Source organism: Lasiosphaeria miniovina (assembly GCF_030549165.1).
Source record: "Lasiosphaeria miniovina strain SMH2392-1A chromosome Unknown B0T26scaffold_2, whole genome shotgun sequence".
Classification (NCBI taxonomy): Eukaryota; Fungi; Ascomycota; class Sordariomycetes; order Sordariales; family Lasiosphaeriaceae; genus Lasiosphaeria; species Lasiosphaeria miniovina.
The window spans coordinates 3,644,900-3,668,425 of record NW_026848221.1 but is presented as its reverse complement, the minus strand read 5'-3'; the positions used below and the strand labels follow the sequence as shown (position 1 = coordinate 3,668,425).

The 23,526-nt window shown below is 53.8% G+C and overlaps 7 protein-coding genes and 1 non-coding gene across 8 annotated transcripts; 4 read left to right on the top strand and 4 right to left on the bottom strand.

Annotated features, from left to right (window-relative positions):
- Positions 1-592: 592 nt before the first annotated feature.
- Positions 593-2,317, top strand: B0T26DRAFT_672429 (Nin one binding Zn-ribbon like-domain-containing protein; the record flags this gene model as incomplete). The annotated part of the gene is made up of 5 exons (XM_060439448.1): positions 593-848; positions 907-1,103; positions 1,177-1,573; positions 1,644-1,779; positions 1,834-2,317. The coding sequence occupies 5 exons, from the start codon at positions 593-595 to the stop codon at positions 2,315-2,317; spliced, it is 1,470 nt and encodes a 489-aa protein (XP_060300665.1).
- Positions 2,318-2,844: 527 nt separating this feature from the next.
- On the bottom strand, positions 2,845-3,182 carry B0T26DRAFT_748109 (uncharacterized protein; the record flags this gene model as incomplete). Its single annotated transcript, XM_060444924.1, has 2 exons — positions 2,845-2,897; positions 3,008-3,182. The coding sequence occupies 2 exons, from the start codon at positions 3,180-3,182 to the stop codon at positions 2,845-2,847; spliced, it is 228 nt and encodes a 75-aa protein (XP_060300664.1).
- An 858-nt stretch (positions 3,183-4,040) lies between these two features.
- B0T26DRAFT_738376 (uncharacterized protein) lies at positions 4,041-6,072 on the bottom strand (the record flags this gene model as incomplete). Its single annotated transcript, XM_060443587.1, has 3 exons — positions 4,041-5,118; positions 5,158-5,817; positions 5,882-6,072. The coding sequence occupies 3 exons, from the start codon at positions 6,070-6,072 to the stop codon at positions 4,041-4,043; spliced, it is 1,929 nt and encodes a 642-aa protein (XP_060300663.1).
- Positions 6,073-9,083: 3,011 nt separating this feature from the next.
- On the bottom strand, positions 9,084-9,932 carry B0T26DRAFT_695784 (uncharacterized protein). Its single transcript, XM_060441319.1, has one exon. It carries the CDS (start codon positions 9,504-9,506, stop codon positions 9,189-9,191), a length of 318 nt encoding a protein of 105 aa, XP_060300662.1. The 5' UTR covers positions 9,507-9,932; the 3' UTR covers positions 9,084-9,188.
- Positions 9,933-12,479: 2,547 nt separating this feature from the next.
- On the top strand, positions 12,480-13,441 carry B0T26DRAFT_748107 (uncharacterized protein; the record flags this gene model as incomplete). The annotated part of the gene is made up of 2 exons (XM_060444923.1): positions 12,480-12,618; positions 12,681-13,441. The coding sequence occupies 2 exons, from the start codon at positions 12,480-12,482 to the stop codon at positions 13,439-13,441; spliced, it is 900 nt and encodes a 299-aa protein (XP_060300661.1).
- A 719-nt stretch (positions 13,442-14,160) lies between these two features.
- On the top strand, positions 14,161-14,259 carry B0T26DRAFT_t74. Its single transcript has one exon. It is a non-coding gene; the product is annotated as a tRNA-Ile (tRNA).
- A 1,371-nt stretch (positions 14,260-15,630) lies between these two features.
- Positions 15,631-16,669, top strand: B0T26DRAFT_738375 (Chloroperoxidase; the record flags this gene model as incomplete). Its single annotated transcript, XM_060443586.1, has 4 exons — positions 15,631-15,766; positions 15,846-16,061; positions 16,149-16,448; positions 16,566-16,669. The coding sequence occupies 4 exons, from the start codon at positions 15,631-15,633 to the stop codon at positions 16,667-16,669; spliced, it is 756 nt and encodes a 251-aa protein (XP_060300660.1).
- A 2,168-nt stretch (positions 16,670-18,837) lies between these two features.
- Positions 18,838-20,967, bottom strand: B0T26DRAFT_766477 (uncharacterized protein; the record flags this gene model as incomplete). The annotated part of the gene is made up of 5 exons (XM_060446474.1): positions 18,838-19,989; positions 20,290-20,466; positions 20,598-20,791; positions 20,850-20,884; positions 20,960-20,967. The coding sequence occupies 5 exons, from the start codon at positions 20,965-20,967 to the stop codon at positions 18,838-18,840; spliced, it is 1,566 nt and encodes a 521-aa protein (XP_060300659.1).
- Between the last annotated feature and the right edge of the window lie 2,559 nt (positions 20,968-23,526).

Genomic DNA, 23,526 nt, shown 5'->3' with positions numbered 1-23,526 from the left:
CAATTGGCGCAGAACTGAGGCCATGTCAAAGACCGGTTGTTCATCCACGGTTCCTTATTCTCGTGTCCCTTCATGAGAATCTTCTGACGCCAAAGTCTTCCTCAGCAAGCGCTTTAATCATATAATTATTTACCAACACCATTCTCCTCAAACCTAGTACTCCACATCTAGGAATTTTACCACTCGCTTTGAGAGTACTAATTTCGGACTTAATTCGTTTTAGAGAGCAAACGCCACATTTATAAGTACAGTACCTTTGTTGGACCCCTTTGTTTACTTAGGGTGGGGACCGGGGCGTGTATTGGGTAGGGGTGGATTTCGAGTTGGGTTCTAGTGGTGGCCGGTGGGGTTGGTCTTCGATTTGAGAATGTGGGGTTATTAGGGTCTTCGATTTGGGCGCCGGGATGAAAGTTCTGCCCACCGTCCCCGCCAGAATTTTTTGAGATTTGGGCCTGACGGACTTTCACAATCCATCTTTGTGTCCCTGAACCAGCTTGACTCGCAAGATAGTGAATCTTTGCAGAATAACCGCTACTCTCACTAGAAAACTCGAGCAAAAGAGATATCCACAATCCTAGCCAAACCTTGAAACATGGAACAGCCCGCGACCGAACCCGCGACTGAGCCCGTGGCTCAGGCGGTGGAGGTTGTTAACCCCGCCCCCGCCACAGCGCTCGGAGGCTCAACCCACTCGACGACATCGCCTATTCCGGCGCCGGCAACGCCAGCCAAGGCCGTGCACTGCCTGGTCTTGGACGCCAATGCCATAATAAAGAACGATCCTACGGTGTCTACTCTGATTGCTCAAGCAGACGAGCTCTACACGATCCCGGCCGTGGTGGCAGAAAGTATGTCTTGGACTCTGGGAGCGCCGCCAGTTGATTCTAATCTCCAAGAGTGCCGCAGTCCGTGACGAGGCGACGAGATCTCGGTTCGAGATAACCTTGCGACCATTTCTCAAAATCAGAACCCCAAGACCAGAGTCGGTCCAATTCGTCACTAGCTTCGCGCGGCGGACAGGCGACCTGCAAGTCCTCTCGGCGCCAGATCTGCATCTTCTCGCCCTGACGTACGATTTGGAATTAGAGAAAAATGGCGGTGACGTACGTTCTTCAATCCCAACCAGTTTGGCCCTTTTGGCAAAAGGCCGTATCTAATACAGGGACATACAAACAGTGGCGTCTTAGGCGTGAGCCGAACCAGAAAACCATCAATGGAAAGCCGCCTGGAGCCGTGGAAGCTGCGCAAGAAGGGCAAAGTACTACAGCCGAGGAAGTCGGCACCGCAACCGAGCAACTAGAAACTGGCGCAGAGATAGCGAAGGAAGTAGATAGCAGTGTTGCAGTGGAGGATAAACTTGAGGCGGCTGCAGAAGTGAACGACGCCTTGGCTGAGCCAAAAGAGGAGGCCAGCGAAGCCTCAGTGCAGGCTACAACAAACGAGCTGGAAGAAAAGCTGGAAGACCTTGACCTGAGCGGCCAAGTAAGCGAGGACGCAGCTGTCGATGCACCGGAGGAGGTAGAAGGGTCCGGATCAGAGTCTGAAGAGAACGATGGTGCAGGAGAGTGGATAAGTAAGGCTCCCGAGGCACCTTTGCTGCTCTTTGCCAGAGCCTAGCAAATGCTAACATTTGACTCAATCAGCCCCAAGCAATATAAAGAAGCACCAAGCCCGCGAAAACACCCATAAGGCGCCGCAGCCGATTCAGCGAACCCTGAAGGCTGCCCTGATCACCGCTGATATGGCCATGAGACACGTGGCATTGAGGATAAACCTGAAGTAAGTGAAAGTTGTCTCAACCTGCAGTTGAATATGCTAACCAACGAAATATAGTCTCTTGGATACTGGCTTCTCTCGCATCACCTATTTGAAGACATGGGTTCTGAGGTGCCATGGCTGCTGGAAGGTTTGCAAGGACATGTCAAAGCAGTTCTGTCCTTCTTGCGGGCAGCCGACTCTGACGCGGGTATCCTGCTCCACAGATGCCTCAGGAAACTTCAAACTGCACCTCAAGCAGAACTTCCAGTACAACAACAGGGGAAATGTGTATAGCATTCCCAAGCCCACACACGGCTCGGCGAGCGGCAAGCTCGCAAACGTCAAGGGAGGTGGCAAGCAGGGGTGGGGAAGCCAGCTTATCTTAGCCGAGGACCAAAAGGAGTACAGCAAGATACTCGAAGAAGATCGCCGGACGAGATACCGAGATCTTATGGACGAGGATTATCTGCCGAGCATCCTGACCGGTTCTAGGAATTCGGGCCATGGGAGGCCCAAGGTGGGAGCGCCTCGCAATGTCAACGCGAATAAGAGGGGCTGATTGCAAATTTCGGCGAGAGGCGAACATTGACATTGGCCCAGTGATAGAAAGGATGTCAATGAATACCTAAGCCATTTTGTCTGCACCGCCCTTATCTAGCTGTTTCTGAAAACGGCTCACATGAAAAAAGTGCCAAAGTGACGCCAACCCACAAAGCCTGACCCAAAGCAAACGCCGTCCTTTCCAGAATCAAGCCGTAACCAGCCCTGACGATCAGAAGCGAAGTCAGGGCATTCCCAAAGCGCACCGGGCGACTCCAATAGCCGCTACATCACTACCTGACAATGCTCGGCGAATGTCCCTGCTGCTCGGTTTCCGGTCGGCGATTCGCCAGTACCGACGGCCAGCGCGCCGAGCCATCGTTCCTCCGAGATAAAAGACAAAATTGGTTCGAGCGTCCTACTCAGCAAGGTCGTAGAATAGTTTTTGCGTGGGTTTCCCAGAGGCGCAAGCATAACGCAAGCGTAAGCCCGCCGCCCAAGCCGTCGTTGCAATTCTCGTGGTGCCCAAAGTAATCGGGTCGCTTTCTATTGCTTGCAAGCTTCTGCAGGTGGTGAAATAATGGCTGTCAACTTCCATCCTATTTGCTTGTAGGTCATCGCCACCAGCATCGACCTATCTACCCCACTGGGGAGACTCGGGAAAGGGAACAAGGGAAAAGGAAAACTAGGTTCGAGAGGAAGAACGCACTATTCTTCTCAATCAGGATCGCGTAACGCTTCTTCAGCGCAATCCGGTGGCGCGACCACTTGTCGTCGGGCGAGAAGCGCGCCGGGTGCGCCGACTTGGTCACCTGGCCGTCCAGCACCTTCTTGAGCGAGTACTGGCGCCCACCGTGGCCGTCGGGGATGAACATGAGATGCATCGTGACTGGGAATTTGTTCGGGGTTTATCGATTGATCGAACTGGACCGTTTGTGGGTGGGCGAGTTTGTTGCTGTTGAAGATGGCTTCAGATTTGCGGTCTTCTTCGCTCCGTTTGTCTGCTGCAGCAAATATTTTTCTTTGCGAGAGGAAAGGCTGGCCCCACCCCCTGTGCCTTGCCCGTTTAGGGCAATCTGTGGGGCGCGCTGTGCTTGCTGGTTTCTGGAAACCTTGGGCCCCACAGCTGCACAGTCGTGCCTAACGGCTAGCTGTCTACGGGGAAAGAGCAACCACTGTCACTAGCAGCCCAATTTTTGGGCAACGGTACCCAACCCACCATCTTGGAAAAATAAAACAAGAAAAGAACATTTCAGCAAGATTACATTTCACTACTCTAATTCGGAGTCCTTTTTCATTGAGCTTAGAGTTCAAGCTGCCCATTTATCCTTGGAATTTCCATTTCCTCGCGGAAAAGAGACTGCCCTCTGTTTTGTTCGAGTCGCTTACTAAGGCGCCTCACAACATGGAGTCACCAAAAAAACGAGGAAGCAGTATCTCGACAATGGCATCTTTTTGTGGTCATTAGGCGTTACAACTAGGTCAGTCTAGAGACCCTTGAAACTACACTAAGAAAGTACAGTGAAGAAAAGAGAAAGAAGATCCTACACAGATTACACGGAAAATACACTCGAAAGCGGAAGAGGAAGAAGAGATAACCCCGTCCATCCTTGGAGTACCGTGATCGAGGACCCCCAAGACCCAGAACCGTTCCTTCCTTTATACCAGAACGCCGCAAAGAACACCTGTCACGAAACATTCATCATCTTCGTCATGATCATCGTTACACGAGCCGCCCCGTGTTAAATCGGGCTGCTCTCGCCCGTTCGGGGCGCGTTATTGTCGGGTCCAGGGACATATCTAGCGGTGTCCGACTCCGAGGCATTGTTGCCGGTGCTGGGCTTTTCTCCGTCTGCTACGCCACCGGTGCTTACTTCCTCCTCTGCCGTCTCTACCGGCTCCTCATTCTGCAATCGGCCGTCATCGCTCACGCTGAGCTCCGTCACTGCCTCGTCGTAGTCGCAGTCTACCCACCAGCCCGTCTGCAGCGGAGGGTGCGGCGGTAAGGGAGGTGGGCCGCTCTGGTGCTGTGCTTCGAACCCGCATACCGTGTCGCGGTAGATCTGCTCCGGGGATGAGAGAAGCGGCTCCGCAGCAGGGGGCAACGGAGACGAATGAGGGAACGTCGGCCAGTATGTGGGGAACCTGGCAGGGGCCGGAGCCGGAGCCGGGACGTTGGTGACGCAGAAGAAGCATGGCGGGTGCGAGATGCTCGAATCTTGCAGCTGGAAAACGCGGTTGCAGAGGCCGTCACCGGGAAAGTGCTGACACCTTGGTGAGGCGGCGCACGCGGGGCAGGATGCCGAGGGTTTGCAATTCGACCCGTAGTACGTTAACGGGCCCGGAGGACCGCCGAACGGCGGTGGCGGCAGAACTTCTGGTGTAAACGGCGGCGGCGGCGGCGGCGGCGACAGATGCTGCTGCTGTCGCTGCTCACCGCCGCCGCCGAAATAATCTGGATTGTACATGGGAGCATCCACGGTGCAAAACGGCCGCGGGGGCGGGGGCATGGCGTAGTCGCCGTAAACGTCTTGCGAAGTGGGCACTGGCATGGGGAGCGGGACTGATGTGTCCGGGTACGGCGGCGCGACCACCGACGGTCTATTGTACCTGGCAACGCCGGGTGGCGGGGAATATGACCGAGGGGGAGTCGGGGCCGGCGGAGGAGCACATCGATACGAATATCTCGGCGACTCCGGGTATCTCGGAAGCGGAACAATGTCCCCATGCCAATCATTGCGGCGTCGTACCGGAACGCGCGTTCTGGTGACGGGCCTTCGCCGAATTTCTACCGGCGAACCCTCACGCTCACGACGACGGCTGCGATAGGATGGGGGTGAGGTGCGAGTCTTCAAAAACTCCTCAGCCCGACGCTCTCTCGCCTCACGAAACTTCCGCAGGTTCTCGTTTATGTCGGCCTGTCCCCAGGGGTTGCCGTTTCGCGTGGCTGTCTTAAAACCATCAATGCCGCTACAGGTCTTGGTTTCGGCACCTCGGATGACGAACAGATAGTCAACCAGATCTTTGGAGCCGGGATTCTTCCAGAAACGAATCTTATGGCGCTTCACCTCAACCGGTTCGGCGGTGGTAAACCGTTCACGCAGCTGCTCTTGCATCACAGCGACGGACCATGATCGGATGCGGAAAGCACTCGATGTTGCGATCCCCCGGGCGGTGAGAATATGAGCCAGTTCTTCCCGGACAGGCGCGGGAAGCCTGCGGCATCGGTCCTCGAGACCTTGCTCGTATGTTTTGGCCTTGGCGCCGAGAATCCGGGAAGCCAAGCAGCGACGGTGCTTTGCCTGGAACTCGCTAATGGCGCGAAGATGCATGTCCGCCAGGTCCGACTCTTGGAACTGCTCAGGCCGGGAAGTGTTCCAAGGCTTGAACTGCTCAAACTGTTCCACGTTGACGCCGATGAACCTGTAGCCGCCAACGACTTTGCGGGTATTCGAGTTCATGCTGATACGATAGACCTCGTACGCAGGCATGTCTAGCGGGTGGCTTTCCGCGACGGTGCTGTCGTGGTGTCAGCAATGGCAGAGAATCGCCAAGTGGGAAAGGGGGTCAGGAGGGGGCTCACAGTGGAGGATCGACAATAACAGGGGGCCGATACATGTAGTTGTCCTCAGAGTCGCTGCTGGAGACGCTCTCGGTATCATCGTACAGTGTCCAGTCGTCATCGTCGTCGTGGGGATTGGGATACCGATGCCTGGACGTCGAGCGCCGTGGGGCACGCCGCCGCGATGCCACTCTATCTCTAACGTTGTACATGTTGCGCAATAGTGTCACAACAGCGAAGTCGGAATGGTGGCAGTGACGGAGCAATTGGAATCTGACGGAAGAAGTCGACGGCTTGGGATCAACGAGCGATCCTGAAGAGAGGACCAAGAGGGCACAGCCAGCCACGACAGCTCGGGATGACGGCCTATTTATCTCTCAGTCTCAGCCCACCATGCCAAGCCAATGGGTACGGTACCACACATTTGAGGAGGGGTTCAGAGGCAGAAACGGGACGGCACAGAGTCGGTTGCGGTGCGGTGCGTGTGCGCTGCTCTCTTCGGGAAAAGTGCAGCACAGTTCACTCGACTCACTCCGATTCTACTACGCAGTAGCTAAGGTATGTAAGGCTGCATGCGGCCACCCGCAAGCAACAAGGTCTTGTCGAGCGATCCCACGGCGGCGGAGTCACTTTTGCAGGACAGGCCTGCCCTGTTTCTCTGCCACGGGCCAATTGAGCAGCAGCACATTTGAGGCCCTTTCTTGGCCGTCTGGGGCGCGGAATGACCTTCAAGTGGATCAAGGGATTTAGTGGGGGAGCAACCTATGTGAGGAGGCCGCTGCCTGGCCAGAGCACGACATCGCAGCACCTCAACAGCAGGTGCAGGACCCGCAGTGAACCCAGATGTTGATTGGGTCGATGCCTTGCAGAAAAAGAGGCCTCGGGGTGGCAGCACGTCCAGGCTGTGGCGGGTGGCTGGCCAGCTGCAAGCTACCCCCGATTAGGGAGGGAGCTTCGACTGAGCTGCTGCGCATTTTCTGCCCCAGGCCCCCAAATGTCGGGTCTTCCAGGGTTTGACTTATGAGGCTGCGCCGAGCGGGGTGCCTGAATCAACCTCGCTTGCAGTTGCAAACGACTTTGGCGGCTTACGGCGCTTGATTCCGGGGCTTGCACCCACTAACCAAGCCCACTGTCCGGCGCCGAACTTGACACACACAGTGGCCTTGGGGCGTGCAGGTCCACGCCGCCGCAACTGCCGAGGCCTCCGAGGGCGCCCTCGTCAAGAGCCGCGGGCCTTGCAGCGATAGCGCGGCCGGGTCGGTTGCCCCAGTGGTCAAATCGAGCCAGGACGGTGCCAATTCATTTGTCCTGCCGCTGACAAGTGGCGGTCAAAAGTACCATCGCCCTATGTATTTAAAGCACGACAGGCAATGAGGTCACGAAGATGATTATGGCTGACTCTAGATTCTGGTGTCATTCTTGTTCTGGATTTTCTATCGGAAGTTCATTGCCGGGCAGTGGCTGACCTCGGACACTCAACGATTCAAGCTCACCGCAGCTTCAGTCCCACCCTCCAAAGACCTGCCCAGCCGGGCCACGTACGTACGTACATACACACCTACACACAGGTCGGTGACAGCGGCGACAAATCCCGCATTCCTTCCCTTTTCTATCCCGGCGGGGGGGGGGCAAAGAGTAGATATCCGATATCCAATTGGCACCGGATTATGTTGGCATGAAGTCGCATTTCATGTTTTGACTGAATTTCGGTCTGTTGGTCAAGGACTCAAGACCTGTAAATTCAATTCCCATCAGTATCTGGTTTTTGTATATCGGTCCTCAAATCTGCAGTCAAACTCTCTGGGTAGGTGCAGCTCTTGATTTTCGAGCTCTGTCTGCATTGGCGTGTGCACCGACGTTCCCAGTTTTTCACTCTTTTTTAAGACTGGTCCTTTCAAAGCGACACGGTCTCTCTACCCGTCAGTTTCAAACTCTTGCCACCTAGATTTTTGTACACCACCTAGGTTTTGGGAATACAACACACGACAGCCTGCCTAATCAATGTTGCTAGGCTATCCGTACGTAGTGTAGGATTGCCAACTCTGCCAACTAGGTGGGTATAACACGAAAGTATGATGTCGATATAGGTGTTAGCACTAGTCTGGCTTTCTAACCGGAGCAGCTAACGTTGATACAGACACGGCATGTTAAGTTGGATACAACCCCCGGCGGCCGGCTTCAAGTTTTAGAGTCTAGACTTATGCAGCTTCTATCTGCTCAGAGACAAATCCTAGTTGCAGACAGGTGAATGGGCAGCTCGAAGGGGGGCGAAGCCCTCTGTGCATACGCACCCCGGAATAGGTCACAACTTTCGTACTAGTTTCTCTTTCTTTTCAAAGCTGAAACGAGAGATAGTGCTCCTTAGGACAGAGTACATATAGCCCACCTTGCCCTCCAGGCTAATATCTCACCTCCATTCCTTCGTACCTGAGTGCCTGAGGCAGCAGCACGTTGACGGAGTCGACAGGTTTCGTTATCCGTGGGAAAAGCAGCGTCGCCAAGGCCGGCGAAGGATCGTTCGGCATGATATCTCGACGCTAGACTGTAGTCGTTGAGGGTAATTGTTAATTAATCCCGTTAGATGTTAGTATGAGAGCATCGCGGTAACGACAAGATGGTTGATGGATTAGATAAGCGATATGCTACTTGATATTCCGTATACTTCTGTGTCAAATGTTCTGTTTAGGAATCTTATGCTTACTTGTCTGTGGTTGAGGTGAGGTAACCTGGAATTAGGAAAACCCTGAGGTTGTGAGTGAATATGGGCATGATTCACTTACAACCTTTGCTGATGGGTCAGGAAAGGCAAGTGCCAATCTCGCGCTGAGGAATCAAGAGGGGCGAACAGTTGCAGTACGTACTCCGTCCCGTGTGGTTCGCAAGAGCCAGATGGAATTTAGCCTTGGAGGGGCAAGAGCAGGCAGCCAGACGAAAGGCGTTAGCGTAGGTCCTGTCCTTATCAAGACCGAAATAAACAGACCGAAATAAACTCGTGTTTGGGGGGGGGGGTTCTCCCGGCTCCGTAAGACGCCGAGGGGCCACTAGCCAATCAAGACATTGTCACCCCCCATCCCGCTGTGTGCTCCACGAATTTCGGTGAAGAGCGGGGTAATTTCCATCGCTCCTTCCCTGGTTCTACAGTACGTAGCGAACTGGTGAACCCTGGCTAGCCTGGATTTGACAAGCAAAGATTTTCTGTCTCTTTTTTTGTCACCCGGATGATGTCAAATGCTGCACCTTTATCCCATCGTTGAAGACCCGGAATCGAGAACAATACGGGATACGAATTGGGTGCTCTGTACGTATTTGGCTACTGAATTGATCCCTGTTACATCGTCGCCGCAAATTTGTGCAATTCCGTTCCCACCCAACTGAAGCCGCTGGACGGCCACACACCGGCTTGGTCATGGCCATCATTAACGGCCCCGAGAGAGACGAGGCTCTGGTTCGCATCCCGTTGATTGGCCTGTGAATGCTCAGTCCCCATTTTGAGCTGAACCACCCTTACAGGAGCCCCTGAAACGGCCCTCACAGGCCGATGCTGGCCTGTGAACCGTGAGCACCGCCCCAAGCCGCCCAGCAAAGACGGCTGGGGGTCAACCCAGCGGACCCAGGCGCTCGTGTTCAACCTTACATAGCCCACCATAGGGCGAGATGACCTCGAGGGCAGTGCAGCCAGCGAGCATTGCTCTTGTGTTTGCTTAAAGGAGACGGTTTCCCTGGTCAAGGTTGATATCGACTTTTTCTCGGACAGTTTCCTTTTTTTCTTCTTTTCTCTGACACGAACCTCGGCGACGAAATCCCAAAGCCAAGACGCCTACATGGGCGTCCCAGCGCAGTGCTCACTAACAAGCAACTGGCCGCATTTCTGTTTTGGGCTGTCCTTACCACACCCACTTCTCTGCCTTGGACGGACCTTCCGCCTCCCTGGCGACTCAACACCAGCAGCGGAAGACCGCTTAAGGCTCGCTATCTCTCTGCCCGGATGATTCATGCCCATGGGCGGCCTCGCTGCCTTTTCGCTCCTAAGGTGACGGCCGCCGATATCCCCTGTTGAGCTGTGGGGGGGGGGGGGGCCTACGTACGCTTGACGCTGCACGCATCTTCTGGGCCTGCCCGGCTAGTTTTGAACCCGATGAGCCCAGTGAGTGCCTTAAACGGTGCGTCGGTGAACGCAGGCTCCCATGCCGCGCATGACCTCCACTGTGCCTTCATGGCCTCTGTTTTCTTCTTTCACTTTTCACCCCACGGAAAAGGCATCCACGTCGACACCTCGTTGTATCACCCGTCGCTCGCCTAAAAGGAACAGGACCGATTAAAAATACATCATGGCGGATTGCCTCGTCATCCGCCTGTCCAATAGCGGCAGGAATCGACTTATCCACTGCTTTTGGGCTACACTGTCGCTGCAAGACGGCGTTTCAGGCTGGCCACCTCGGTCAAGCTCCCAGCGGGCTGACGACTGCTAGCCCTGGCATTTGGCCTTTATGGCAAATGGAATTTCGTCCTTCCTGCGGCGGACCTACACACATTGCCGTCCAGTAGGTCCCGCCATGGACAACAACCCCAGAACACCCAATCAAGGCCAATGAAGGCCTGTAGATGATCGAGATATCTGCTGTAACCTTCGTTCTTGGCCGGCGCCGCCTTTGGCAGGCTTCGAACACAAAACCTACAATGGGGGCCGCTCTTCGCCACCATGGCGTTGTCAATCATCTGCTCCTTGGTAGTCAGTTACTTGAAACCTTTGACCTGGCGTGATTTGCGATCAAACCCCCGCTTCAAGATGGCCTTCTTCCACGACCACCATTCAAGTTCTTTACGTGCGGCTGTGCCTGGTCGCCTCCCCGCCCCGACCGAATTGGAGCTCCCGGCCGAACCCCTCCCGGCCGAGACCCTCGGTCTGGTCCGGCCCTCATCCGTACCTCCACCGGTGACTGCTCCGTGCCCAGAGTATGTTTTGTCTGTTTTGCTCCAGTCTTACCTGCCTTCTCCGGTGACTGACAAAACCACAAAATCCAGAGCATCTGATTCCCTGTCTCGTGACTGTCTTCATGCCAGGTTCATGAACAAGATATTGATGTCGCGCACATTTCCATCTCATTTCAACGCCAACGATGGAGACAACACGTGCCCAATGCCCCTTTTCCGGGAACGCTTCAGCGACCTGCAGTCCATGCTCATCCACTTGGAGAAGAATTGCGAAATGCTGCATGCCTCGGAATGCTTGGACTGCTCACGTGCTCGGCAGCCTCAGACGGCCCCAACGACGTGCCAGCCTGGGCGTTGCCTGTGGTGCTGGACAAAGTCTCGGCTTGGGAGTTTCAAAAGACGCCTATCGCTCAAGTCGCTCGGGAGATCCCGGCATAATCTCCGGGGACAGACGTCTAGACCCGCGTCTCCCGAGGCCCGCTCTCCCCAGCAAGAAATCGAATTCCTCATGGACCAGGAACTGCCCGGGCCCCCGTTTCCTCAGGGAATGGGCGAGCTGCCTCAGTCGTCAGAGGTTTCATATCGCCCAGAATTGCCCCAGTCGCCCCCGAGACATGAGCTCATTGGAAATGCGTCCGCCCAACGGTCGCCGTTTGATTCTCATGCAGAGCTCTGCGGAGGCGATCTCGGCTACATGGACGCTCCAGTTTTCCCTCGTCAACAATATCGGGCTGAACTTTCAGAGCAATCACCGGTTCAGAGCGGGCCTGTTCCTGTCTCTCGACCAGCCACACCAGTCCGTGAAAGCGAGTCTCTTGTAGAAAGATGGATCCCCCATGACGTCTCCAGCTATTCAAACCCGAACTCGTGGTCGGAAAAATCTTTCACTGGCTTGTCAATGATGAGCGACACGACAGCGGCACTTCAGGGAGACCATTCTCTCGTAAGCCCGCAGCCATCATTGTTTGCCATGTCCGCGAATCCGACCCCATTTTCGCCTTCACTGCTGTCACCCGGCGACGAAGGGCGTTATTTTACCGAGCCGACCGCATATAATCCCGCCGTCTACGGAGAGCAGGCCCATGCGTCCCCATCGCGAGACGGGATTTTTGACAAGGGAAACCAGGATTCATGGTCGTCGAACAGCACTTTCGCTAACTCATCTGGTGCGTGGTCGGGGACCGCTCAAAGCTCTCAAGGCTCTCAAAGCTCGTTGTCTTCGGCAAGCACATTGGCTGAACTGCCCTGCACCCCATACAAGAGCTTTCCAGGGCCCATGCAGCTGAGTCAAGACCCGGAACCCATCGAGACACCTTCAGCACTAGCGGCACTCAACTCCGCGTCGACCCCATGTCCGCCGATTCCATCTCATGTGTTGAACTTCCCCATCCGATCGAACGTGGCCCGGCGATATCCAGAAAATGCGCCGACACTATCCCAACAGCAGTTAACCTCCATTGCCAACAGGCTGTCGCTTCTGACAAATCTCGTGGATTCTTTTTCCGAGAAGCGCAACACTATAGGCGGATCCGGAGCGAACGTTGAGTGCTTATCTAACACTATTTACGACAAAGCCTACAACAAAGCCGCTCTCGTGACTGGTATCAACGTTCTCAAAAGCACATTGGAAGAGACAACGCCTGCCACAGCTGCCGATAAGCTCTGCTTTGGCTACTTGGCGCTTGCGATGGCGTCTGAGCTGAAATATGATCTCCCTCGACAGCTATATGCTAGTCTAAATACAGACATGTCCGAGTTGGTGAAGAGCGATGGGGAGAGGGAGCTGTCTTGGCGCTTTCTTCACGTCGCAAAGGAGTTCTTGAACGGTGAGTGATGGTCTGCGATGCCCTTCGCCGTGCTTTTAGACAATAATGCTGACATTTTGCAGCCCTGAAAGCCCAACTGGACTCCAACCCAGGCCAATATGGATACAGCCCATCCGAAAGTCCGTCCACAATCTTGGGCTCGCTCGAATTCTTGAAGTCGCATTTCGAAAACGAGTTTGGGCTTCGAGATGTCCAGACGAAGCTTACCCGACCCTCACCTCCTCGCCAGGATTCGTGGGACTCGGTTGCAAGCACTGTCCTCGACCTCGAGTCAGAAGTTTCCGACGTATTTGTCGGACGAGATGCGCCTAAGGAGGACAACCAGGTTCTGTTCCTAGAACCTATTAGGATTTTCTCTCTTGAATTGCCAGCTAGCACTCCTCCGGCTGCTGAGGTGCCACGGCCACTTGACCTTGACACGATCCGCAACGCCCGCAAGGATGCCTCGCTTGGCCTCAAAAGGAGCTACGACGATCGTTGCGAAGACTGCGGGTACTTTCCAGAGAAGGAAGCGGGCGATTTGAAGAAAAAGATGACCAGACACCTCAAGTCCAGAAAGCACATCGTCAACACGGGACAGGAAGCTGACGAGGTCGAAGTCTTTCCGTGCACCTGCCACAACCCTGACGGCACGGTTTGCAGCAAGATTTTCGGCAGGAGAGACAATTTCCGACGGCACTGCTGGGACTTTCACCACCTGGAGAGCCAGGTAAAGAACGGCCGGAGGCGTTGGGAAGGCATCCCGGAGCTGCCTGGCGAGGAGGTCGATCCGTACAAGATGGCCTCGGACCCGAAGAGGAGGCGGACGGCGACGAGCAGGTGATTGGCTCAGCCAGTGATGATCTTCTAACTATCTGCCTCAAGAAGGCAGCGGGGTATAATTATGGGTAAAAATGGAAGCATGCATATAGGGGTGTTGTGTTTTTGGGAGTTGGGATTCGGAAAACGGAGTTTTTTTGATCGTCATTCGTCACTGGAACGAACAATAATTCTTAGTGAGGGGAAAATAATCCCGCCATTGGCTACCAAATGCCAAAATACAAAATGCCTTGGGGAGTCCTAGGCACACCTTTATGCCCTCTGAATTTCCATTTCCAACTTGGGATACATTTACTGCTGTGCTTCCTACGTAGGGAGCTATCTATCTACTCATGCTTGTTCGTACGGGAGTTCCTTAGATATATAAAGCCTTACTGCCCTACCTTACCGGTCCCCCGAAAGTCCAGCTATTATAATCCCTAATAAAGAATCCAAAACCTCTTGTCTTCCTCTTTCCACTGCTTTTAAGGATATAATCCCTATCAGTGCCTGTCTGCACCCCGCAACCAATCAAGGCAGATTACCTTCACTTACCTAGTCCGCGAAAACTCTCTTTTCAGAGTGGAGCCGGTCTGGATTCTGTCTCCTCTTTCATCAGTGGAGTCGCCGTGCAAAGTCTACTCCCGATTAATTGCACATTAGAAAAAGAATTGAGCAAAAATTACTCCACGCTATAGCCGCAATCCACACCTTCCAAAAGCATAAATTAATGAGAACACACCAGCCCGGTTAGCTCAGTTTGGTTAGCAGCGTCGTACTAATACCGTCGAAAGGCAGTATCTGGTTATGCGAAGGTCAACAGTTCAATCCTGTTACTGGGCACAATCCTGTTACTGGACACTCTTGTTTACTTTTTTTGTCACCTTTGTAGTCGCTTCCCAACCACGACCTCGACCCTGCATCCCGTGCTGCATTATATCGTTGCTGTCCCATCTTATGCTCACCTGGTTGTTATGTTACCCAGTCCGCGATTCGTAGCAACTATTCATTCACCGTGATTCTAATTTTGAATCCCTTTGTCACCTCTCTCAACTCAACAGTCCGCGTTCGTACAACGACCTAGCTGATTTACGAGCTCGATGCCAATCCGCACTTTGTTTTCAGGTGCAGCTTGACGACATCAATGTTAATCTGTTATTTCCATTTTTTTTTCTCTTCCTCCTTTTTTTTCCTTTTTTTTTCCGGAAGAGCGGCGTAATGGAAATTACGTTGGGCTAGCTTGAGAGGTTCAATACGACGGATATCTGCATTACGAACAATGGCAATCGAGGCCTGCTCGAGGTCAACGTGAAAATAAAAACTTGCATGAGGCACGGGTTTCGAGATTGTTACAAAAAAATTGCTACCTGGGCCAAATTACTGTCAGGGGAGCGGTTTTCTTGGTCCGACCAAAAGGATTGAGACTGACGTGCCGTGGGCTCGGTCGTCAATTGGCCGAGGCGGCAGCCCGGGGAAGGCGACTGCGGCTCTCAATTGGCGACGGAAACGAGAAAGAACAAAAAAATCCTGTGCGTGTCAAAAATTACGTGCAGGATAGGGATATAACAGCGGAACCACGTCAACTCGCATTGAGGCGTTACCGAAAAGCGACTCGGTGGGTTCAGACCCTAGGAGCGTCTCGCGAATGGCAACGGCTCAGCCAAGCCGCCAGCTGCCCCATTGGTACACGTCTGCCACGTTTCGATGCAGAACCCCCCCAGACCCAGGCTGCCAGCAGAGCAACTCACTGGACTCTGACGAGAGGGGAAATGGGAAATGGCAAGAAAAACATAATAGCCGGGGTGGGGGTTTTCTGCACTCTTGTTTTTCCCTAGCTCGTCCCGCCAAAAAAAAATAAAGAAAAAGAAAAAGCATGTTTCCCTCAATGCCAATGTCACACGGATACTGACTCCTGCGGGCTGCTATGCCTTCAGCCCCCCCCCCCCCCCCCTCCACTGCCCCGGTCTTCTTGCATTCGTGGCGGCACTCCTATGAGTGGCTGGTGCTCCCTCCCCTACCATACGACTAGACTACCAGGTGCTGGGCACTGCCATAACATCCGATTGTTCCATCGATGCCCATCGCTGCCCGTCTGCTGGGTAAAACGTGCCTTTTGTCCCAAACCGCGAGCCAATATCAACAGGTCGCCCCCTTGTTGGGTCCTCTCTTGACTTTACCGTATATCCCTCCCCAAGGCCTGTGCCACTAGGCATCATGACTTCGCTCAAGCTCAAACTCTTGTCCGTCGTCGCCAAAGCCTTCGCGGGCGCCATCGGGGTTGCCCGCGCCGTCAGTTGCCGGGCCAAAGACGCCGTCGACCATGTCTGGCAGAAGCCGGCGCCAACAGATCGTATGTACCTCCTGTCCTTCTTGTCGTGCTCCTACCCAAAGAGAGAGGCGAAGAAATGCTAACCCGACTGGAAACACAGGCCGCAGCCCCTGCCCCATGGTCAACGCCCTCGCGAACCATGGCTACCTCCCGCGCGACGGCAAAGGCGTGTCACTAGCGCGCCTCATCACAGCCTTCAAGGACGCTATCAACCTCGCGCCGGCCGCGACGCTGCTGGTCGGCTTCAAGTCGCTCCAGGCGTCGACGACGCGGAACCCGCTGACCTTTAATCTCGACGACCTCTCCAAGCACGGGGGTGAGTGCCAGAGGGGGGTCCAGCAAGCCAGCTGTCTCCATGTTCTCTTGTCGGAAACAACAGAGCAGCTAACGCAAGCATGTTCAGTGATTGAGCACGACGGCAGCCTAAGCAGGAACGACATCCACTTGGGCGACAACCACAGCTTCGCGCCCGAGGTGTGGGCAGCGGTGGCGGCGCACTTTGCCGACGACGACGTCATCTCGATCGAGACGGCGGCGCGAGCCCGCAAGGCGCGCCTCGCCGCCGCGCCCAAGATGAACCCGGCCTTCAGCATCACGGACGAGCAGCTGGGCTTCAGCTCCATCGAGACCAGTTTGTACCTGCTCGTCTTTGGCCACGGCACCGAGGGAGACGCCAGGACCGAGTGGGTGCGCACTCTGTTTGGTATGTTGGCTTCTGTTTTTCTCCTTTCCGATAGTTTCCCATTTTCCCTGGCGATAGGGAGAGATATCGTCCGAGCACGAACACAACTGGCGTACTGACACCGCCTTCTAACTACAGAAAAGGAACGCCTGCCGTTCGACGAAGGGTTTAAGCGACCCGACAAGCCGCTGAAGGTCGTCGACGTCCTAGACCTGCAGAAAAAGGTCGAGGAGGCGGCTTGATTGATGTTGTGTTATGTTATGTGTGTTATGTTTTATGTCTCAATGTCGAGTCCCGCGGGATCATGACCTCATGTGTCATTGTTGGATCTGGTGGCGGCTCAAACTGAATTCTGTTCTGTCGAATGCTTCCTTGTATAGATTCTGTCAGGTTCGCCACCCCAAAACTTTTGTGTCTCTGGGTTGGTTCAGTGGGGGGGGGATTTGCGTGTTTTGATATATTTGAAGGACAAGGAGGTGTGGATACGGTCCCACATGAAAGACCCCTAGGCCGTGGCTGCCTCTGTTGGCGTGTTATTTTGCTGACTGGTTCGTTTCCATTTTGGAGGACTATCACATATCTAGAGTATTGTTTTGATTAGCACGCCGACTTAGCACTCTGGCAAATAATGAGCGAATGAGCCTGACAAACAGTATGACGATGGCAGCGTTTGAAGCGTGAAGTTGTTGCCGATAACAGGGGAAGAGAAATGATAATAGACACGAAGAGAGGTAAGGGTGATGGCAGAACTTCCGATTTGGACTGACGCCGTTGAGATACACTTTTCTTAAGCTGGCTGGGTCTGTGTGACGCCGTCTGATGGAAGAGCCGCCCCGTATCAGTAATATTACTGAGTATAAAGAAAGCCTTAATCTTATTTTAAAACCTCAATAAGATACTTGGCTACCCACCTCCTAGCCGGCTAAACACTAGTTATATACGTACCGCTAGGCCGAGGCACCTCAGCTATAGAACAATCTGTGAACGAGTTTTCGCCGTGATCGATATTTAAATAGCCCGCTTCACCAATTAATTACCCCGAGACTTTCACGAGGCAGGTTGATCATGCATGCAGTGCTCACACCAATACGATCTGACAAGCACCCCGGTCGAATAGCAGGCAGACCTGGTAAATTAGCTGCACTCGGTATTGGAGGCTAGACTTCGCGCCTGTCATTCCGGGCTTAAACAGAATGTTTGCCACCCCAACACCTCTCTACCCGCACATGCTCGACCCGAAATTTTCATGGGCTAGAGATTTCTCGAGTTCTCTTTGATTAAATTAATTTCGTCCATGTGTTTGCTTCCCCGGTGTGGCCACACACTTCTAGGGGCGAAAAATCATCACAGGAACCGAAGCTCACGGTTGCGTTTCTTGCAGCTTGTGAGCTTGTGCAGAGCCACGCCGTCAGCGATCTTGGCATCTCTCCCTTTCTTTTCCCGCAGAGAAGAGCTTTCCTGATTCCTGTCACACACAACGCTGCAAGATCAAGGGCAAAAAGGTGCTTGTATTCGGAAGGAAAAGAAAGGTGGGCACAGCCTAGATACCGTAGTCATGCGGCATTCGGCTGACACAGCCTAGGCTGGCTCAGATGCGGCTCCTTCCGACACACCCCCTCAGGGCTGTCCCCAGGCAGGCCTGAAGCTCAATACAAGCGGTATCTTGCGTGTGGTCATGTTTTCCTTGGCGTTGAGGGGGCATGTGCGGGCCTTCCTGCCCTGTTCGTCACCTACCCTGGGCGTCTAGATGGAGCCTTTCTACCAAATCTTGTAATTCTTGAAGGTCTGATTCGCTGATGACTTTCTCTTGCCTTCCTTTCAACTAGGTTGTGATTTCAACAAGACCAACTCGGTCCCCGAAAGCTCTGAACTGCTTAGTCCCTAGGGCCTGCTCAGTCCCTAAGGCCTTTGTGAGGCCGTCAGCGAGCATGCCCAAGGTGGAAATGTGCTCCACGCGTATATTCTTCCGAGCAACTGCCTGCCGTAGCCAGTGGTTGTTAATATCAACATGCCCAAGCTTAGTCTGCAGGGTAATCATGTCCTTTGTGACAAGGCCGACCGTTTGCTCGTTGATGACTCTCTCCTCTACGAAGTACAGCCCCGGCGCCCTCCGACCAGCCCCAGGCAACCTGACTAGCAGGATCGTGTTCCAGGCTGTTGGAGCGACGTACCTTGACCTGGTAGTCAGTCCCGAGGAAGCCCGTGATTCTGAAAATATAAAGATTGACAGGTATAAATGTAGAGACACTGCCCGGGGATCCCATGTATGAAGCTATGTACATCAGATAAGGAGAGTCGCTCTGCTCAAACATGGCCGCGTCCTTGCTAGCAACGACTCACAAGACACAAGACGGCCCTTACCGCTCCCCAAGACCCATCTCACGACCACACCTCGAGATCGAGTGTCTTATTACTTGGCCAGACTGTATCCCGCATCTACCACAGCACTGGCACTCGCAGAAAGCGCAAACCCAGCCCACGGCCCATCCTCAATGTGATAATGATAGAAGCCCGTAATGACGCCCTCGTCATTCCAAATGACCGAGCCGCACGTGCCGTCTGGAGGTCGCAACTTGCCCTCGTTACCCTCTTCCTGGCCCGTATATGACCAGTTATAGATATTATAAGCTAGCTGACTCTCGGCAAGATACGGGGAGGTTTTAAAATATCGTATTGAAGCCAACAAGACGGCTTCCATGTTGCCCGTATATAGGCTATTAAGGTAGCATAGGGAACCCAACGGCAGCTCCTCAGTCGAAGTCTTCAGGCGAGTAAACTCGGGCACCGCGCCGGCATCCGTCTCAAAGGTCTGGTTGATAAATACGACATCGTCCTTAAGCTTAAGTAGGCTAACGTCGGTACCGGAAATCTCGACCACGGCCTCGCCAATTATACGGTCAGGGCGGTTGGCATGCCACACCATCTCGCCCTCTCCGATCCTGTGCGAAGCGCTTGTTATGAAGGTATCCCCGACGACGTTCTGCACCAATACGCCCGATGTGGTGGAGAAGACAGCCGGGTGTGCGTGGTCCTGAAGCATCTTGCTCCGGATCAAGACGCCCGGTCTCAGGACATCGTAGGTCGTATCGTTAATAACGCCAGTCATAGGCTGCGGCTGAATTTCACGCTTGGCTGGTAGATCAGCCCAAGACGGCCGGCGGAGCTCCTGGTTGTGAATATACCCGACGAACCGATTGGCAATCTTGCCTGGCATCCACTTGGCTGGTATCTTTACATGATCGTCCAGGACGACGTAGAAAGCGCGTTCGCACGTGTGAATTAATTCCAGCATGCGGACACCCGGAGGCGCGTGCTTGAGGAAGTAGGCATTGACATCAGACCCCAGCCGGCAGAGAAGTACGTCGGAGAACGTGGCCGCGTTAGTATAATGGGCTTCGGAGCAGATCGAGATGGTACCGTTTCCAAAGATTTGCCTCGGGAATATGAAGGCGCGACCCTCCGCAGTCAAAACGTCCTCAACCACAAGGGTGATAGGCAAGCCGCCGACCGTGAGCGGCCAGGGGGGGCTAGGCCACCTACTGAGCTGAAAGATGAGATGGGACTGGGCCCTAGTGATGTTATAGGCCCCGGGGAAGATGCTACAGAGTAGCTTCTATATTTCTTCCGAGTGAATGTTGATGCTGAGGTCTCGCAAGTTATATGGGAGCAAGACGTGCTTCTTGTGCCAAATGGCATCTTTTTCTCCATCTTGCCTCCATGGTGGTGGTGGCGGATGACTATGCGTGTATTGCCGGGCTATCTTTGCCTCGCCATGTGGAAAAAGCTGCTTGGGGGCAAAAAGGGATTGGGCGGAGAATGCTGCACCCGGGGAGACGCTGGATGGTTGCTTGCTTGGGGTAACCAGGACCGAGATATGCTTTGGCGAGGACGTCTCGGCCGACGGAGAAATCTTGCGTTTGCTTCTTGGCGTGGAGGGGGCGAGGCTACCCGATCCGGAGGGAGTAACAGAGAGGCCGATAAGGGACGACATGTTCAAGACCTTGTTGCTTTTGGCCACTCTGTGCAGTCCGTCAGAGGGCTATTTGAGAGACGTGTTTCTTGCGGCAACAGGAGATTTGGTGAGGAGATAGAGGAGATTTGGTAAGAAGATGGGGGAACGAAAGGTATTTAAAGCAAAATTCGGCCACCTATGGCGGTCTAGCTGGATACTTTATGAGTCAAAGCCTCAACCTTGTTGTACCGCAGCCTCTGTTTGTCAAACTTTTTGTGTAGCCGGCTGCGCAAACCTTCGAGGTCGAGGTTGGGCTCCAGGGCACAGTCGGCCGCCGAGCGGAGCCACCGTAGGCGAGCTTGCGATGATGAGACAAAGGCGAGGAAGCACCGATGCCAAAAGAGCGGCTGGTCTGCACGAGTTGTTAGTCATGGCGGGACTGGGTTTTGTTTTTGGGCAGCAGCACTTACGAAGACCAAATTCTGAGTGATAGACGCCGAAGCAGCTAATACAACGAAGAGAGAGGGCGCGCGACGAAGAGAGAGAGGGTGGCTCGTGGCCAACAAAAAAAAAGGCACACCAAAACATGACCACCACCACTTTGAGCATCCACAATATAGCCAAATATATACCAAAATTGATAAAACCAAGTTCATTTTAATGCCCTATTATAGCGACTTCTAGCTCTATATATCCGTTGAGGATGTGAGGGATATTATTAATACATTTTTTTTTAATTATTTCCTGCTTGAGGGCCGCCCAACACTCCTCGGCCAAGTATTACAAACCACTCGACTGTTAGGGTCGTCTGTCTGTAAGGGAGCACGGGCTCCACAGAATGCTGGGGTTGGTAATTATGAAGATAGAACAAAGGGCAAGCTCCTATCGCACGGGTAATACAGCCAAATCGGAATGCCACTCAAAGTGTATGAGTGCAGTGAATGTGTATTGCTTGCTTGAAGAACCAAGCAAGAACTATCTAAGACCGTGGCTACGGTCGTCGTATATATCTATCTAAGGCGGACCAATCAGAGCGTTGGTCCTGGGTGATCAGTGCGGTCAGTGTGCTCAGTGCGGTCAGTTCTCTCACTGATCGCCTGACCATACTGATCGTACTGACCGCCTCGTTATTGGCTGCACTCGAGGGAAGCGGGGAACTACCCCACTTCCTGGCGTCAGCCAATAACGGGAGGCTCCGTGCAGCCTCCTGCGAGCCTGAACCAGGATCGTAACACCAAGTCCCTAATAATCTCGTCGTCTTAATAAAGTCTTTTCTTTACGTATTACTTTAGTGACTACTAGGCTTTCTCGATAGGTGAAAAGTCAAGTGAACCGCTATAGTTGAAGTAGCTTCCGAGCCTATTTTCTTTCTTCTAAGTCCTAACGATATTATCCTTACTTATACTATAACTAGGGTTATTATCTTCCTCAAGTACTGTCACGGTCGCCACAGGGCTCATGTGACAGGATTGATTCTATTGGCTGCATTGTGCTTAGGGTGTGGCCTGTGCTGTAAGGAAAAGGACACCCCAAACACCAACTGCGCGCACAGGGTGCGCGCCCACCACTTGTCACCAACTGGCTAGAACACTGCCAGCTGGCTAGAACACTGCCAGCTGGCTTACGCTACGCCGTGGCGCCACGACCGCAGACTGATGCCCGGGCCGAACCCCTGAGCAGGTATATAAACAATGGCCCTCGCCCATCTTCCTTTGCGAGGGCCAGGTTGAAGTCTTACACCAATACAAGTCATTGCTCCCCTACCTTCTTGCCTGCATTGTGACCACCTTGATCAGGCGTACCTACTGTGAGGGCCTGGTCCTCCAGGCCTCCCAGACACTCTGACTAATCAGACGCCAGTTGGGTGGATCCACCCGACCAGCCAGAGCCCCACCTTGAGACGCCCTGGAAGAATCTCGCGACGGGAGGCTTTTGAGCTTCTTTTCCCTTTTCCCTTTAGTTTAGAATCTTCGTCTATAGCGCCCAATAGAGGAGTTCCGCCCTCATATTACAAACCACTCGACTGTTAGGGTCGTCTGTCTGTAAGGGAGCATGGGCTCCACAGAATGCTGGGGTTGGTAATTATGAAGATAGAACAAAGGGCAAGCTCCTATTGCACGGGTAATACAGTCAAATCGGAATGCCACTCAAAGTGTATGAGTGCAGTGAATGTGTATTGCTTGCTTGAAGAACCAAGCAAGAACTATCTGAGACCGTGGCTACGGTCGTCGTATATATCTATCTAAGGCGGACCAATCAGAGAGTTGGTCCTAGGTGATCAGTGAGCTCAGTGCGGTCAGTGTGCTCAGCGCGATCAGTTCCCTCACTGATCGCCCTGACCATGCTGATCGTACTGACCGCCCCGTTATTGGCTGCACTTGAGCGAAGTGGGGAACTACCCCACTTCCTTGCGTCAGCCAATAGTGGGAGGCTCCGTGCAGCCTCCTGCGCGCCTGAACCAGGATCGTAACACCTCATTCCAAGCCGGCCGTGACAGTGGCAAGGTCCGGAGAACGCTTCCTCCGTAGTGCGGGGCAGTTTTCGAGCCTCGCTAAGGCTAATAGGGGAGCCCGGCCTCTTACGGTGAGTATCTCGGTCGTTGCCGTTCCGGAGGTAGGACCTGGCGAGCCAAATACGCTCGCACCACTCGGCACAATCCTTAGCCGACGTAACGTCAGGGACGGCCTCGGCGTACCGGTTATGATAGAAGCGGTCGAGTTTGATCCAGTAGTCCCGTGCCATAAAGGTACTATTAATCTCCATACCAGGGAGGCGTCGTATTACAAACCACTCGACTGTTAGGGTCGTCTGTCTGTAAGGTGTGAGGGCCTGGTCCTCCAGGCCTCCCAGACGCTCTGGCTAATCAGACGCCAGTTGGGTGGATCCACCCGACCAGCCAGAGCCCCACCTTGAGACGCCCTGGAAGAATCTCGCGACGGGAGGCTTTTGAGCTTCTTTTCCCTTTTCCCTTTAGTTTAGAATCTTCGTCTATAGCGCCCAATAGAGGAGTTCCGCCCTCATTCCAAGCCGGCCGTGACATAAGGGAGCGCGGGCTCCACAGGGTGCTGGGGTTGGTAATTATGAAGATAGAACAAAGGGCAAGCTCCTATCGCACGGGTAATACAGTCAAATCGGAATGCCACTCAA

Bases quoted from the DNA above. Each gene is read 5' to 3' on its own strand.
- B0T26DRAFT_695784 (XM_060441319.1), bottom strand. From the start codon at position 9,506: ATGGTGGGCTATGTAAGGTTGAACACGAGCGCCTGGGTCCGCTGGGTT.